At 40.7% G+C, this 16,792-nt stretch overlaps 2 protein-coding genes across 3 annotated transcripts in view; one reads left to right on the top strand and one right to left on the bottom strand.

Moving 5' to 3' along the window:
* apbb1ip (amyloid beta (A4) precursor protein-binding, family B, member 1 interacting protein) overlaps positions 1-1,965 on the top strand; it is a 53,597-nt gene extending 51,632 nt beyond the window's left edge. The window contains exon 14 of the mRNA XM_080418093.1: positions 197-1,965. Within this exon, the coding sequence (XP_080274219.1) occupies positions 197-1,126 (930 nt within the window). The 3' untranslated portion in view covers positions 1,127-1,965. The remainder of the gene's footprint in view (positions 1-196) is intronic.
* A 2,288-nt stretch (positions 1,966-4,253) lies between these two features.
* Positions 4,254-16,712, bottom strand: LOC308077418 (protein adenylyltransferase SelO-like). Of its 2 annotated transcripts, none has more exons than XM_080418100.1 (19): positions 16,394-16,712; positions 15,203-15,321; positions 14,446-14,574; positions 13,754-13,826; positions 13,599-13,647; positions 12,937-13,035; positions 11,744-11,811; positions 10,794-10,881; positions 10,589-10,658; positions 10,216-10,288; positions 9,538-9,621; positions 8,828-8,957; positions 8,686-8,730; positions 8,237-8,318; positions 7,665-7,757; positions 6,602-6,684; positions 6,443-6,486; positions 5,869-5,948; positions 4,254-4,581 (listed from the first exon to the last, which is right to left on the bottom strand). In XM_080418100.1, the coding sequence occupies exons 1-19, from the start codon at positions 16,605-16,607 to the stop codon at positions 4,459-4,461; spliced, it is 1,746 nt and encodes a 581-aa protein (XP_080274226.1). In that variant the 5' UTR covers positions 16,608-16,712; the 3' UTR covers positions 4,254-4,458. The 2 variants fall into 2 exon arrangements, with proteins under 2 accessions (XP_080274226.1, XP_080274227.1); XM_080418101.1 differs by having other exon boundaries at positions 6,602-6,681.
* Between the last annotated feature and the right edge of the window lie 80 nt (positions 16,713-16,792).

The following is a 16,792-nucleotide window of genomic DNA, read 5'->3' as shown; positions in this document are numbered from 1 at the left end:
CAAAGAAAAAAAACCTGCCATGGCTCACTGGAGTGGATTTTTCAGTGAAAACCTTTTAATACACGTTTGAAGGACCGTGAAAAAGACTTTGAATGTTTTGTTAAAACCAGCATGTCATGAAACCTTTACAATATGGAGATAAGAGGTTTCTGCCCGATAGCGACAAATTATATATTGAGTAACCTTGTGATTTCAGGATTCGGGCGATGCCTCCGGTGGTATATCACCTCCACCTCCTGCACCTCCCCCACCTCCCAGCGGGACCCTCCCCCCGCCTCCTCCCGACCCCGCCATGCCCCCTCCACCGCCTCCCTTGTCCGCCAAGCGCACGTCGCCGGCCTCCGCCGCTCGGCAACAAAACAACTTCCCTCTGCCGCCGCCCCCGGTGGACAGCTTACCGCCGCCGCCCCCTCCCCCGCCCCTCAACGACGACACCCCGGACTCCCCGCCCGACTTCCTCCCTCCGCCTCCCGGCGGCTTTGGTTCGCTGCCGCCCCCTCCCCCGCCCTCGTCCATGAACTCCTTCCCTCCGCCCCCACCCTCGCCCGTGAGGAACTCCTTCCCGCCGCCCCCGCTCCCGTCCAAGAACTCCTCCTTCCCTCCGGCCCCGCCCCCTTCCAAGAACTCCTCCTTCCCTCCGGCCCCGCCCCCAGCCAAGAACTCCTCCTTCCCCCCGGCCCCGCCCCCATCCAAGAACTCCTCCTTCCCTCCGGCCCCGCCCCCAGCCAAGAACTCCTCCTTCCCTCCGGCCCCGCCCCCATCCAAGAACAGCTCCTCCTTCCCTCCTCCCCCGCCGCCCATGAAGTCAAGTTCAGGAGGTTTCGGGGGCGTCGACCAGTCTCTGCCCCCTCCGCCGCCCGACCCGGGCTTCTTGCCCCCGCCTCCGCCCCCCCTGGGGGACGACGCCCTGCCTCCCCCTCCCCCGCCGCCTCCTGCGGCTCCGCCTACCGGCCGACCGACGCCCGCCGCCAGACCGGCCGGCGGCGGTTCGAGGAAGATGCCGCCCGCTCCGCCCAAGAGGACTACAACACTGGGAGGGGGAGGAGGAGGAGGAGGAGCAGGAGGGGGAGGGGACATGATGTCAGAACTGATGAAGGCTATGCAGAAGAAACGTGGCAATCAGTAAGCTCCTCCCAGCTCAGTAGCTCCTCCCAGCTCTTTAGCTCCTCCCCCCAGCATGGAGCTGGCAGATTAAATACCGTGCTCATCCAATTCCACTGCAATGACAGTTTCCTTACAAAATTATGTATATCCATTGTTTGGGGGGAAATGTTAATATCTTGTGTTCTTCGCTGAATATTTTAGAAATATTTTATGACAATGAGAATAGGGTAATGAGTACTACTAGGTAAAGTAGTGGTTCTCAACGTTTTTCACATCAAGGACCCCCAAAATGTATATGTATTTGGCCGCGGAGCCCCATCTGAAAAGGTTTATATTTTCAAATGTGTTCAAAATATAGCAGATGTACGCTCTGTTAGCTTGTAGATCTGCTATTTTTGAATAGCCAATGTATAAATGGATAAAAGGGGACCCCCTGGAACCACCCTTTCATTTTGTAGAGGATGTTACAAGTCCAGCTATTTTAAAGAGGCATGTACAGCTGAAAACAAGCAATGAATTAGTGCTTGTTCGTTTTTTGTATAGGGGGAAGATGTTATAAGCAGTGCCGTTACTGTATTACAATGATGTTTTTATGAGTGATGGTATAGTGTATTGTATTTTGTAAATTACATTCAAAATATGTTTTTACACTGGAAAAAAATATGTTCTTATGGTGTTGTATATATCTGGCAAGAAGGGTTGTAAATACTGTAAAAACAAAAAAAACACACCCAGTGGTCCATAGAATATCTTTATTCTCAATGTCAACAGCCTGACAATGTTCTGTCTGGTTCTGATGGACAACGGTTTCTGAATCTGACCAATCTGTATGTAAGTACTGTAAGAAATAAATACTCCCTCCTCTTCTATGATGGTGTGAAATGTTGTCATTGAAAAAACATGCCCTGTGGTATAACACCAATCAGTGTTGCCATGTCTGCTTATTATGAGCATTTTTGGGCTTGTTTTTCTGTAAAGTCGGTTGTAAATATTGGTAGTTCGTGGTTGTGTTTTTTTGGGGGCTTGTTTCTAAAGTGTAGTTGCTTATTTGGGCTTGTTTCCTAAATGTTGTTTAAACCAGTGGTTCGCAAACATTTTCATATCAAGGACCCCCAAATCAATATGTATTTGGTGCCAAGGACCCCCCCCCCCCCATACAAGATGTGTTAAAACCATTCAGAAATAAAGGTGCCACGTGGCCAAGATCTTTGAAACAGTTGAGTAAAGCATAGAGAAAAATCATGAAGCTGATAAAAGCACTCACCTTAAGAAAGGAAAGCAATGAGATATTCATCCTCCTCCTGCTCACCGAGTAGCCCCAGCTTTCCCTTCAGTAGCTGGTGAAACCTGAACATGAATAAATACTGTGGTATTAACCCATTCAATCTGTGTAACCACTTAAACCATTATTTTATAAAATAATGGTTTATATTGTTGTTATATGTTTATTATTAATAAGTGGTTACACTACGCGTTCCCGGTTTGAATGGGTTAAAAAGGTGTGACGGAGTGCCTACAGCCAGGTTGCTCTGTTCTTTGCTTAACCCATTAAGAGCTGAGGTTCCGATTCTACAAAATCTCTTCTAAATCCCAACAGTATTCTGAAAAACTTATTTTTCTATATCAGTGGTGCTCAAACTTTTTCATGTCAAGGACCCCCAAAATGTATATGTATTTGGCTGCGGACCCCAATCTCAAAATATGTTGTTCCAGGGACCCCCAGAAGCAAAGATATGAGTTACAAATGTTCGCTTAAAAATATATATATTCAAAGATTTGCACACATTTTCTCGATTTTTCAAAAATAGCAGATCTACAAGCTCGTAGCGCGGCATTCGGTGCTGTGCTATGAGCTTGTAGATCTGCTATTTTTGAATAGCCAAAGTGTAAAATAATGCTTTTTAGCTCAAGGCAGATGCGTCCCAGGTCTTAATATTGGGTTAATATTGAGCGGAAAGAACTATGAATGAATACCTGACACTGTGTCAATGGGTGATATTTCTTCTTTCCGCCTTTAACTACAAAAAATAAAGCTCAATAATTCAGTCCATTAAATTCACAACAGTATGACGGCTTCTTCCAGTGTATGTGCTCTTTATTTTGCTCTTGGTTTTACATAATGCACCAACAACAAAGACATTATAACAAACTAAATGCTGTGCTCTGCTAAAGTTATTAGCCTTTCTGAATAAAACACACAAACTGCCTTACAGTTTCACACAGCGATGCGGTGTCTATGGCTGTGATTTCTATTGTCATGACCTTGACCTTATATAGAGCAGACCAAACATTCAACGTTCCAAAACATTGCCAATCTAATGTAGTGGTTCTCAACCTTTTCAGGCCGTGACCCCCCCAAATAATAATATTTGAACTGGGACCCCCCCCCACCCCCACCCTGATAACCCTTGGAATGTAGGAGTTGAGGCATTCGATTTTGTTTGACTTGGTTCCACATATAAATAGTGGAAAATAGCAGATCTACAAGCTATCGGCTATTTTCCAAATGTTTGCCTCTTTCTTATATGAATTGACAATCTGGACAATGTTTTTTTGGTATTAAAAAGGTCTTAAAAGTCCTTAAATTGGCCCACAGGTTGAGAACCACGGATCTAAGGTACAGAGCAGCAACAGTGGCCAAGCCAGTTACATGTTATAACCATCACCACTGTTAAAACGATGTTGTTACAGCAGAGCACAGTCCTTTTCATAACATAATCCCACTGATATTTCTCTGCTTGCACCTGTATGAGTGAGTGACAAATAAACCCCTCTTGATTCTTCACACCAGTGGTTTTTCAACCCTTTTCACATCAAGGTCCATTATTATTTATGCAGCATTTGAGCCTCGGAACCACCATTTGATGAGATTTAGACTCTCAGACCCAAGACTTAGAATATTTTGTTGTCGTTGGATGAGATTTTGTCCACAATTCCATGCTGTGTTGATGTTGGTATCATTAGGAGAGATAGTTGATCAAAATAACAATTCATTAATTAAGTAATGCAGATGTTTAACAATAATGTAACTCTTGAGAGCGTAAAATGAAACCAAATGGACCCGTAAGGGTCCATTTGGTTTCATTTTACGCTCTCAAGAGTTAAAGATCTATAAGGGTCCATTTGGTTACCAACTCTCCATCATTTAGCTGGGGACCACCTGGAACCCCCTCAAGGACCACTTGATGGTCCTCGGACCACTGGTTGAGAACCACTGCTTCATACCATCACTACATTTATAGCTCTGTGATAATGGCCATGACCTTGGCTGTATGTGGCATACTGCTGTAGTCCCAGATACAACCACTGCTCAGTGTCTGTCGCTGTGAAAATATCCGTCTGATGAGCTGACAATCAAGAGGAACAGCTGACCTTTAACCTCCGGGCCCACCTTGGGGGTCGTGCTGCATACCCCGCCTCCTCTGCGGGGTCTTGTGTAAGGTAGGGACGTGTCAGAATGTGGTGTAGTAGCTCCACCTAGTGGGGGAACGTTGACACGGACACATGAAGACTCACTCACGTTGCTGACCTCCCACACAATTTACAATTTAGGCATCTAGCACATTGGTTCTCAAAGTGGGGTCTGGGGACCCCCAGGGGTCCTTGGGGGGATACCAGGGGGTCCCCAGCAAAATTAGCTAATAAAGCGTCACAATCATTTTAACCCTTCTATCCAAACTTTGGCTTTTCAAAAATCTGCAATTTTAGAAAAATCTTGAAAATGTGTGCAAATCTTAAAATATTGTTGTCAACATTTTTAACACAAATCTTTGCTTCAGGCAGTCCCTGGCACAACATATTTCCACGGCCACATACATACATATCATTTTGGGGGTCCTTGGCACAAAAAACGTTTGAGAACCACTGATCTAGCAGACGCTCTTAATCCAGAGTGATTTACAGTAAGCAAGGTAACCATGAGGTAATACATCAAATGCATAGAGATAGTCATCTAGGACAGGGTTTCTCAAAGTGGGTGCCGTGACGCAGGTCCAGGGGTGCCGCGGAATACTTTGATCATATTTGACTTTGTAAAACGGTCCTGAGTTGCACTGTACTTGGTACGTTCTTTTTCAGTCTACACCAAATCTCTTCGCCAAACATACCAGATCTACAAGCTCACAACGCGTCACGTTGTGACGTGTTGTGAGCTTGTAGATCGGCTATTTTTGGCAAATGTTTCCCCTCAGAATGGCGATGCTGGGGTTAAATGTCAAGTAGAAAGTTATTTTCAATCTGTCCTATAATGGAAACGGACGTTCTCTCAAGTTTTCCTTGTGACTTAGGCTACTGTATCTTAGGGGGAACGATGTACATATTTTCGTACCGTGATATGACATACATGTAATCTATATATAGTAACAATGTAATTCAGGGGTGCCGTGGATGAAAACGTTGTTTACAGGGGTGCCCTGAGCCAAACATGTTTGAGAACCACTGATTTAGGATCATATTCTGTAGGTAAACCAATAAATCAATAATCTGTACATTTAAACTATACACACTATAGGATGCCAGGTCAACAAATGAACCTGGCATCTGTCTACAACACACATCTAAATAACATTTTAGCCTTTGCATAAGCCTGCAAGGTCGTCAAGGCTACGGCAAGTGCTATGGACTAAGATGGAGTCTGAAGAGGTGAGTCTTCAGATTATCAACGCATGTTCACAGAAGCCATAGCTCTGGGAAAATGTTTGGTCTTGATTCTATGGAGTTGGGTTATTAGGACTGATATCTTCATAGACATGTGCCGGTACATACCTCAGAGAAGTCATTGACCTCTGCTTTCCTTATGGCTGACTCTGCCATCCAGTTCCTCAGCACATATCGAGGATTTATACCTGTAGGGGAGTTTTAGAGGAGTTTAGAGCAGTGGTTCTCAACCTGTAAGTCAGGACCCCCAGGGGGGGGGGGGGGGGGGGTCCACGCATGATTTTGGTGGGTTCCCCAGATGACAGTGAAGTGACTGTCTTCTTAATATACTTAATAGTTAATACCTCAAAAAACAAGAAAGAAAAATGTTATCATCAAAAATCTATCAAAAAAACATACTACAAACATTGGCTAAATTGTCAAATAATATAAGAAAGAGGAAGAAATTGTGAAAATAGCTGATCTTCAAGCTTCTGTAGATCTGCTATTTTCACAATATTTATCTGTGGAACCGAGTCAAACTAAATGTAATGACTCAACTCCTACAATTCCAAGTGCTTGTCAGGCATGATTATTTTAGGCAGCGACCTAAAAAGGTTGAGAACCACTGGTTTAGACTAGAGTCCTATTCAGCATTACTCGCTATGAATATAAAAATGATTTTTATCTTAAGTTTCCTTACTTCTCATTCTACGCTGGCGATCTTCCTCACAGTCACCTCCTTGCCTGAGGAGACAGGAAACCAATCAAAATCAGGGAAAAAAATGTTTCATTTCATCCCAGTTTCTTGGTAAACGGTGGCCATTTTGTCATGATGTCATCGGTTTGTCATCCTCCCCACCTGCCCAGTCTGTGCAGGTACATGCTGATCCACTCTGCATACAGCTTGTGAGAGGACAGGTCATGAAGAGCCCACCACTCCTGCTGAAACAACAGATAATGTCTGTCACTTTCAGTCTGTATCCAGCAGTGTTGATTTTGACAGCAGATTTAGTTTTAGTCATAGTCTTTTGAATAAAAATCCATTTAGTTTTAGCCATATTTTAGACATCTGAAATGTTTTGTCTAGTTTTAGTCGACTAAATATCAAAGATTATAGTCGACTAAATATACAGAATTTTGCACTTGGTTGCATTCTGAAAATAGACAATCTACAAGCTCATGTGTCGCAGCGCGACACGTTGTGAGCTTGTAGATCTGCTATTTTCAGAGCACAACACACGAGCGCAACCAAGCATAAATGACTTGTCTTTTAGTTCTACTGGATCTCTTCTCCACGAGTCCCTCACTAACATTTTAGTCTAGTTTTTATTTGTTGACAACATTGCCAATATATTTAGTCTTAGTTTTAGTCATCATAGCTTAGTTTTTATTTTAGTTTTCGTCAGGGAAAAAAGTCGACAAATAGTGGACACATTTTTCGTCATAGTTTTAGTCGACGAAATCATCACTGTTATCCAGACACATGCATGCACGACAATACACATTTGATAATGCATTATGTCTGCTAATACTTTTCCTCTTTTTTTCCTCCCCAATTTAGCCGTTATGCCAATTATTTTCTCCACACACACATGTGTGTGTCGTCAGTCACTGCTGTCGTATCCGACTGACTCACCTGCCGGTGAGGAGCCCCCACCGAGAGGACGTAGGGCCTCCGTCCTACCTACAGTAACAATTATCACTCCCCCCGCCCGGCTTCCCTCCCCCCGAACACTGCTAATACTTTTACAGACCGTTTAGTTTATCTCTGTTTTTTAAATTAAAATATTTGCTGAGGGATACAGTTCTTTATACACATTTCTTCTGTATTCATAGAGTCTTTACTAAATTAACTCTTCAACCATAAGTATTAATATTCCATTGTGAATGTGGTGATTTAAATATAAGCTACAGGTCGTGACCTTTGTGACCTCCCCGTTGTGAAGCTGCTGGCCAGTGACCTCACTGAGCTGCCTGAAGGTCATGGTGAAGTCTGACCTCGTGTCCTCCATCATCTACAGACACACAACCAACCAACCAACCAACCAACCAACCAACCAACCAACCAACCAACCAACACAGACAGAGGAGAGATACATGGGAAAAAAACAGGAATACATATTTACTATAACAGAGAAATGTAATCTTTTTTTTTTATCAGTATGTCTCAATCTGAATCACAGTTTTGTGACCATTAAGTAAAGCCACAATAATACTAAAGTAGTAGTTCACCCGAAAAATTGCTTATTTTATATCACTTACACACCCCATGAAAAGTTGAATTTCTGGCGCATTCCTGACTGAGCCAATAATTTTATGACCGGCGGAGTCTCCGGAATTCAAGGTTTCATGGGGTGTGTAATTGATAGAAAATAAGGTGAACTACTCCTTTAAGGTTGAATTACTTTGTCAAATGAATAAAGGTGACACGTGGCCAAGATCTTTGTTGTTGAGTAAAGCGTAGAGAAAACATGTTAAATCATGAAGCACTCACCTTAAGAAGGAAAGCAATGAGATATTCATCATCCTCCTCCTCACCGAGTAGCCCCAGCTTTCCCTTTAGTAGCTGGTGAAACCTGAACATGAATAAATACCGTGATATTAAATTAACCACATGCACCCTGGTGTCCGTATTTTGGGCATGTCATTATAGCGAAAAGTCAGTTTTGAACCTGTTAACTCATTCACTGCTAGACTTATTTCTGGCTGCGTTTGCCCACTGCCAGAGATTTTTCATGGTAAAAATAAAAGTACACAGGAGCCGAGATACAGAATTTTTAAGTAATAAGTTAACAAGGAAGTGGATAGGAGTCTAGATCTTCGAAAAATGATATCTCCTGGGTCTGTGGGTCAAACCCCCCACCACCCCCCTACAAGCTCACGTGTCGCTATGTGACAAGATGTGAGCTTATAGATCTGCTATATTCTGCAATATTAGCTTACCTAATGTGGTATATATCACCGTATCCCTTTAGAACTTTCTTAGCCCTGCAGAGGCAAGAAGAAGACATGTTTATTTGGCTGTTAGTTACACTGTAACAATCATTACATGCTGATAACACAGTATATCATGGTATATACTGACCCCTGCTGTTGCTGTGGGGTAAGAACAGGACTGAGAGCCTCCAGTAGCTTGTCCAGGTTGAACAGTCCTACGTTAGCCTGAGCCTCCATGCTGTACCTCCCCTCATCGTCTGACGTGTTGGGGACAAAATCTGCAAAAGAAAATGTCACGGCTCTGCTACTTTTTGAATGGCACTAATCAATCAGTTTTTTACTTAAGTAAAAGTATCAATACTGCAATGTAAAAAAATACTCTGCTACAAGTTAAAGTCTGGAATTTAAAAATGTACTTGAGTAAAAGTAAAAAAGTATTGGTATCAAAATGTAATTAAAGTACCAAAAATAGGAAGTGCTCATTATGCAGAATGTCCCATTTCAAAAGTTTTAAAATGAATGAAAAATCTTTTGAAAATAGCAGATCTACAAGATGCGACGCATTGTGAGCTTGTAGATCTGCTATTTTCAAAATGTATTTAGGGTTGAAGTGGTTAATTTATGTTTTGTAGTAATAATCAGAATCTACAAAGTAACTAGTAACTAAAGTTTTCAAATAATTGTAGTGGAGTAAAAGTAAAAAAAAAAATGAAAATGAAAATACTCCAGTAAAGTAAAAAATACCTCAGAATTGTACTTAAGTACAGTACTTGAGTAAATGTACTTAGTTACTTTACACCACTGAATGGCACTAATACACATTTATAGTGAATGAATATGTCATAATAAAACACATACTAGGGTCATAAGAGTCCATGAAGCCGAACGGTCCATAGTCGATGGTGATGGAGAGAAGACTGAAGTTATCTGTGTTGCACACGCCTGTCATTGTGAGAACACATATACATTATATGCTGTCGTTATTAAATGTTTTCTCTGTCGGTTGGAAACCGCATACATCCAAAACTGTTACTTGTCAGGGTTCAAATAAAAAAAATAGCTTTGTGCCGCCTTTCGAGCTTGTAGATCTGCTACTTTTTGATGCTTTTGTGTGACGCTGTAGTATGATCAAGTAGGGCAGTGGTTTTCAACCTTTTTGATGCCAAGGACACCTAAATTGATATACATTTAGCCGCGGACACCCATCTGAAAACATTTTGTGCCAGGGACCCCCCAGAAGCAAAGATTTGAGTTAAAAATGTTCGCTTTAAAAAGATATGCACACATTTTCAAGATTTTTCTAAAATAGCAGATCTACAAGCTCATAGCGCGGCACCGAGTGCCGCGCTATGAGCTTGTATATCTGCTATTTTTGAATAAAGTGGTTAAAATGATTGTGTCGCTATGTTAACTAATTTCCCTGGGGACCCCCTGGTACCCCCCCCCCACAAGGACCACTGGTGGTCCCCGGACCACTGGTTGAGAACCACTGTTATAGTTGAATCACACAATAAATGATTCATAAGCGTCACTCACCATGTGCAAACCCAACAGACATCCACTGGGCGATCAGATGTGCGGTTTCATTCACAACCGTAGCGTAAAATACCTAGGAAAAGTATATAGAACCATGAGTATTAATCTGTAACACACCAAATATATCAAGTAAAATGACAAAAGACAATGTAAAATATCAAGAATTCCAAACTGTAGGATACATCATTAGTCCCTGATTAGTTGTTCAGATTAGTGGTATTCGGTCAGTGCACTGTATACAATAGTTAACCACTAAAGATCGCATCTACAAAAGCCTTGAGTTAGTGTCCTGATTGCTGAACATTTTAAACTGAGCATAATAATCTTGAGTTTAACACATGAATAATGATTGAATAGATTTCACATTACACACCAAATATTTATCTGGGTCCTCTGAGCTGATGGAAGGAAACTGTTCTTCAATCACAAAGTTCAACAATTTTCTGGAAAAAACAGGACAACATACATACAGTATGCATATTATACATAAATTAGATTTTAGAACATTGTTCTCATCGCTTCATTTGCCATACTTTTTCCCTTCAAAAGGACTTGATAAACAGATAGAGGAATCTGACCTCAGAAGATCCAGCTCTCCAGATCGAGCCAAAATTTCCAACGAACCGATACGAAACCATGACTTGGCAAGACGCAGAACCACCGCTCCTGGGAATGGAAACCAAGAGGTTCAATTGGAATTTATGATAATTGTTAAAACATTCGACAAATAAAAAAAGTGCTCCTCGGAGCACAGGTCTCTGCCAGGTCATGTAGTGTGGGCCAGCAATGTTTGGAATTCACCAATCAGGCTGGAATTTAAAAAATCGGACGGATCCGTCTTGATCACTTGACTAAAGAGATCATGTGTACCGATTTGTGTGATGTTTGGACAATATTTGTAGGAGTAATATAAAACAAATTGTTATGCAAAAATCTGCCTCCTGGTGGCGCTATAATAGGGCAATGTTGAAAGGATGGCATTTGTTCCTCAACGTAGTGCAGATGTGCGTTCAAAGTTTCACCGCAATTGGAAGCAGCGTTCATGATTTGCTGCATTTTGTTCAAAATGGGCCACTGCTGCAAACGTGTCAAGCTTAGCCAATCAGGATGGAATATGAAAAATCAAACAGGTCTGTCTTGATCACATACATGACTATAGAGATAATGTGTACCGATTTGCGTGAAATTTGGATAAAATCTGAAGGAGTAATATCTAAGAATGTGTTTTAAATAAGTCGGCCTCCTGGTGGCACTATAAAAGGCAGATGTGATAAATGCAGGGGAAAGGTTTTTCCTTGGCCTCTAGGGAGTGCGCATACAAAGTTGTACACAGAACAGTGCAGTTATAAGTAAAATTGCAAATCGGCCTGTTATAGCGACACCGTGAGGCAGATTTGAAAGATGTCAAGTGGCATTTCTTTCTCGGGCTAGTGAGAACGTGCCTGCAAAATTTCACGTAAATTGCATGTGTTCTGAGATTTAAAAAATGACTATAAATGTAAAATGTTTTGCATGCATTTCACAGTACCTCGCTCCTTCTTCATGTTGCCATTGTAGAACGGATCCCTCAGCACTGGCTCTTCACTCACGATGAGACTAAAACACAACACATGTTGACAGTCAAAGGGTCAGCAGTGAGACATTTCATTTACGTCCCCGATTCCAATACAAAACTGACGTACCAGCTGTCAAAAGTTAAGGTTATGTCACTCTTAACCCATTAATACCTGGAACGCATCTGTGTCACGCTATTCAAAAATAGCAGATATACAAGCTCATAGCGCGGCACCGAGTGCCGCGCTATGAGCTTGTAGATCTGCTATTTTTGAAAAATCGTGAATTCTTTTAGATTCGATTTTTTTTTCAAAAAACTGTTAGGATTTAGAAAACATTTTTTAAGAATGGCCTCAGGTCTTAATGGGTTAAGTTTATGAGGAAGTCCTCTTGTTATATAATGCTAATAATGGGAGAGGTGCTTTTGCTATGGAAGAGTTTTTACTCCACAAATACCCAATTACAGTATTAAAAACATGTTCCAAATTATTTAACTCTAGTCTTTCAATGATTATGCTTAGCAATGTTGTTGCATTATTATTGGTCCGCTGATTTAAAGTTACACGACTTTGTTTGGACATCTTGAAGCTTAATCTGTAGTAAATTGCATGACGGTGACCAGTGTTGGAAAAGTTACTAAAACATTGTAATATATTACTTATTACATATTACTTGTTTAAAAAGTAATATAGTTACTTTACTTATTACTCCCTGCCAAAAGTAATTAGTTACTTTACTAGTTACTGGGAAAAAGTTATATATTACTTTAAGTTACATATTACTTTATAGTTACTTTCCAACACTGTGTTGGAAAAGTTACTAAAACATTACTTTCCAACACTGTTGGAAAAGTTACTAAAACAGAGTAATATATTACTTATTACATATTACTTGTTTAAAAAGTAATATAGTTACTTTACTTATTACTCCCTGCCAAAAGTAATTAGTTACTTAACTAGTTACTGGAAAAAAGTAATAATATTACTTTAAGTTACATATTACTTTCCAACACTGACGGTGACGCTTGTCGCCAAGAAGTGATTTTCAAGCTAGCTTGAAAATCGGTTCTTTTTCAGCTATCACAACACCACCATACTACAGAGTGTAAATTAAGCTTTAATGAATTATGAATGTGCCATAATGTATGTATTTCTCATTGTTCGTCACCTCGCAGCTCTGCTGGTGGGAACCCCCAGTGAATGCATGGCCTCACTGCCCAGGAACTCCCTGACAGAGGAACGGATAACAGCTCGCCCATCTCCAGACCTGCAGTGAAAGTAGAGGGTGTTAACCCATTAAGACCTGAGGCTGCTTCTAAACATTTTCAAAATCCTAAAAAAAAATTCGGAAAAAAATATTTTAAAAATAATTTTCACGATTTTTCAAAAATAGCAGATCTACAAGCTCGTAGCGCGGCACTCGGTGCCGCGCTATGAGCTTGTATATCTGCTATTTTTGAATAGCCTAAAGAAATCTAAAAGTGACACAGATGCGTCCCAGGTATTAATGGGTTAATACAATATAACTTAGGCAATTGGGGTGGTTGTATTTGGTTTCCCTGCTTAGACATTTAGATCCTGTGTCTGGCTTGACATGTCTGGTTTGAAAACAGTACTGCCTGAAGTAAAGGTAAAAATTTTATTTCTCCTGTAAGCAAGCAGGCAGGCACAATAGACCACCGAAATCTAACATCGCTGCCGCTAGAGGGCGCTATCCCCCTGTTTATGGATCTGTATATGAGTTGCATTTCAGGTAAACTCAAGACATTCACCTGCTCAAACTGCAAATGAGAAATTCAATGATAAAGGAGTCAGAACGTTGTGTTTCACCTTGAGTAAGGAGTTTTCCCTGAGCCTTTGAGCTGGAGTTCCCATATTTCTCCCTTCCTAGAGAAATGGAACGTTTAAAACAGAAATACAGTATGAGTGAGTCAGGACTTCTGCAAATGTTATTAAGCTGTGTTATAACTCAAAGAGTTAAAAACCTGCTTGCCTGTTGGTGTACCGACCAAGGAGATGTGCCCGACCATCTCCCAGCTGCCCAGCCCAATAGCCAAACTACCAGCGTAACAGAGATATGAGGTTATTTAAATAGGTTGAAGAAGCAATTCCAATAAATTGATGCAACATCAATACTAACCCTAGAATGGCTGTGATATTGCATACATTTCATGTATTCCAAATACACAGCCATAGATCACCCCTAGGCCCGCCCAGGTAGCAGACTCATCGAGGCTGCATTTAAACTTGACAGGTGCTTTGCGATTAGTGCGGGGTAATTAGTCGTCACCTGTCAATTCTGTGCCCCATACGTATGTGCTCCCCAAAGAACTTTTCATATACATATGTTTCATATGTATGTCATATTGTCCAGCAATCATTTCGGGCCCTGCTGCGGGCAGAGAATGTTGTCCGTGTGAAGCTTGTGGAAAAGTGAAGATATTTCACTAATCACACGTTTTCCGTCAGAACTTTCAAATGGATATGAATGTAACTACTAGAGGACAATATCTGACTCCAAATAAGTCACAGAAATTAATTATTGGGTGAGTACACAACGTTTTATGCCGCCACAGTGAGTCTGCTACCCGCGAGGGCATGGGGGTGATCTATGGCTGTGTATCTATATCACAGCCATTCCAGGCCAGGGCAACATCAATACCTAAACACAGTGTACCTGATGGCCCCCATATCTGTGTGCCAGTGGGTCTGATCCAGGCAGCAGTCTGCCACCACTGGCATAATGCAGGAAATCATCAGACTGCGTTGAAGACACCTCCAGATCTAAGATGTTCTCAATGACGTCCTATGGAGACACAAGGAGCCATCTGACAGTGAGCTCTGACAGCACAGATAATTCTCATTCTACTGCTCTGCCACCAAAATGTGGACTGCCCTGACAGACACCATGCATTAAAAGATGTGTATCACTGGTTTCTTTCAAAACTGACTTGAAAAAAACATCTATCAGGAGACCACAAGGGATGATAAATGTAAATTCCCATTGAAAGGAGGCGTCATTCACTGCTGCTGTTGTTCCTTTTCCTCCTTTGTACATAATAGTGTTGGTATTTGTTGACGACATGCATTATTGTGTTAATTTTTTATGCTATGTTGATTAATTGAATACATAGGACCACAATGGAAACAAGTCCCCAGGACTTTTTTTGTGCGCTTTAATGTCTGACTGTACCACACGCTGTTTACATTTCTGACTTATAAATTAAATCAATCAATCAAAGCTTTGACAGCACCGTTGCTTAAATCTGCTAATATAATATCACAGGCAGGCTCTGGTTAAAATGCTCTTTACCACCCGTGATGTACCAAAGAAATATGTATTAATATACTTTAGCTTTTTTACGTTACTTCACAACATTATTACATAAAGGTTGCCTTATAGTCTCAAAATGTGACAATGTTATAAACTTCACCTTAGAAACTGCTGCCAGTCTCAGCGGGCCTTTCAGAGAGCTTGGGATGGATCTGGAGAAAATGCAGTTCTTCACAGAGCGGACAAAGTTACCGGGAACCTCATCAAGATGGAAGGCTTCTGCAGAGGAATGAAAGTAATAATAATAATTAGATTAGATGTCTTTATTATCCACTAGGGAAAATTGTTTTGCTCAGGTCAATGCATACATTCAACAAGACAATACATAAATAAACACCACAATTAATAATCATAATAATAATCACAATAATACATTTTAGTGCTTTACAGGAAAAGCTATTTTAAAAATAAAAGCAAAAAAACATATTAAAACATTAGCAAAAAAACAAACTGTAAAGACATGAACAACAACACATATAAAAACATCAACTAAGTAACCTAAGAAACCCTATACACACGTTGCATATCAAAATAACATGACAGTGTGCTCTAAATCAGTGGTTCTCAACGTGGATTCCAGGGACTCTCAGGGTTCCTTTAGGCAAGTTTAGGGTTTCTAAATGGACCCTTAACAGGTCTGTAACTATGACAGAAAGTGTACAAATGGTCCATTTGGTTCCATTTGTACACTGTCAGAGTTAAGGGGAGACCTTGAAATTTTAACATTTGAGAACCACTGATACAGTGGTGGAAAGTAACTAAGTACATTTACTTAAGTACTGTACTTAAGTACAATTTTGAGGTATTTGTACTTTACTTGAGTATTTCCAATTTCCAATACTTTTACTCCACTACATCTCAGAGGCAAATATTGTACTTTTACTCCACTACAATTACTTGAAAACTTTAGTTACTTTTCATATATAAATTATGATATAATGAAACATACATTAACCATTTTAAACCTATTCTATTCCTAGGCTATTTGAAAATAGCCGATCTACAAGCTCACAACGCGTCGCGACGCGACACGTTGTGAGCTTGTAGATCTGCTATTTTCAAATATTTAGTACTTTTACTTTTGGTACTTTAAGCACATTTTGATGCCAATACTTTTGTACTTTTACTCAAGTACATTTTTAATTCTGGACTTTTACTTGTAACAGAGTATTTTTATATTGCAGTATTGGTACTTTTACTTAAGTAAAGAATGTGAGTACTTTTTCCACCACTGGATCTAAATACTGTATTTTGTAACTGTAAACCCATAACATGGAAACAATATTGTTACCTATGAGCTTCTTACATGACACTTCAAAGTCATGTATGTGTGAGTCTGAACTCCTGTTCACATAGAGAGAGAGTGGAGATGGATGGATGTCAGGACTCTGACAGCCAGGGTTGTTCACACTTTGACAGAACTTCTCCTCCTCCAGACAAACAGCAGGCTTCACCATGTTAATGCTGGTCAGTACAGCTCCCATGACACAGATTATACCAAACATTGTCAGTGCTTATAATTCAAAACAGCTTGAAAACCTGTAATGATGTAATAATCTCTTATCAAAGTGGTTTGATAACACAGAACTATAACTGCCTCTGCTGTTCAAAACAAACTAAAACAAACTCGCCTGACCCCTAAATATATACTTTACACTTTCTAAGTTATAATAAAAATCAATAACTATCT

Source organism: Gymnoscopelus braueri (assembly GCF_963280865.1).
Source record: "Gymnoscopelus braueri genome assembly, chromosome: 21".
Taxonomy (NCBI): Eukaryota; Metazoa; Chordata; class Actinopteri; order Myctophiformes; family Myctophidae; genus Gymnoscopelus; species Gymnoscopelus braueri.
Note: the sequence above shows the minus strand (reverse complement) of the source record. Positions and strands in the feature narration are given on the sequence as shown.

What these genes read in the sequence shown, in the direction of transcription:
- LOC308077418 (XM_080418100.1), bottom strand. Translation starts at nt 16,607, where the DNA reads ATGTTTGGTATAATCTGTGTCATGGGAGCTGTACTGACCAGCATTAAC. An exon ending in GGTGATATATACCACATTAG is followed by an intron (nt 8,319 to 8,685) that starts GTAAGCTAATAT and finishes ATTCATGTTCAG; the next exon opens with GTTTCACCAGCTACTAAAGG. An exon ending in TCGCCAGCGTAGAATGAGAA is followed by an intron (nt 5,949 to 6,442) that starts GTAAGGAAACTT and finishes ACTCCCCTACAG; the next exon opens with GTATAAATCCTCGATATGTG.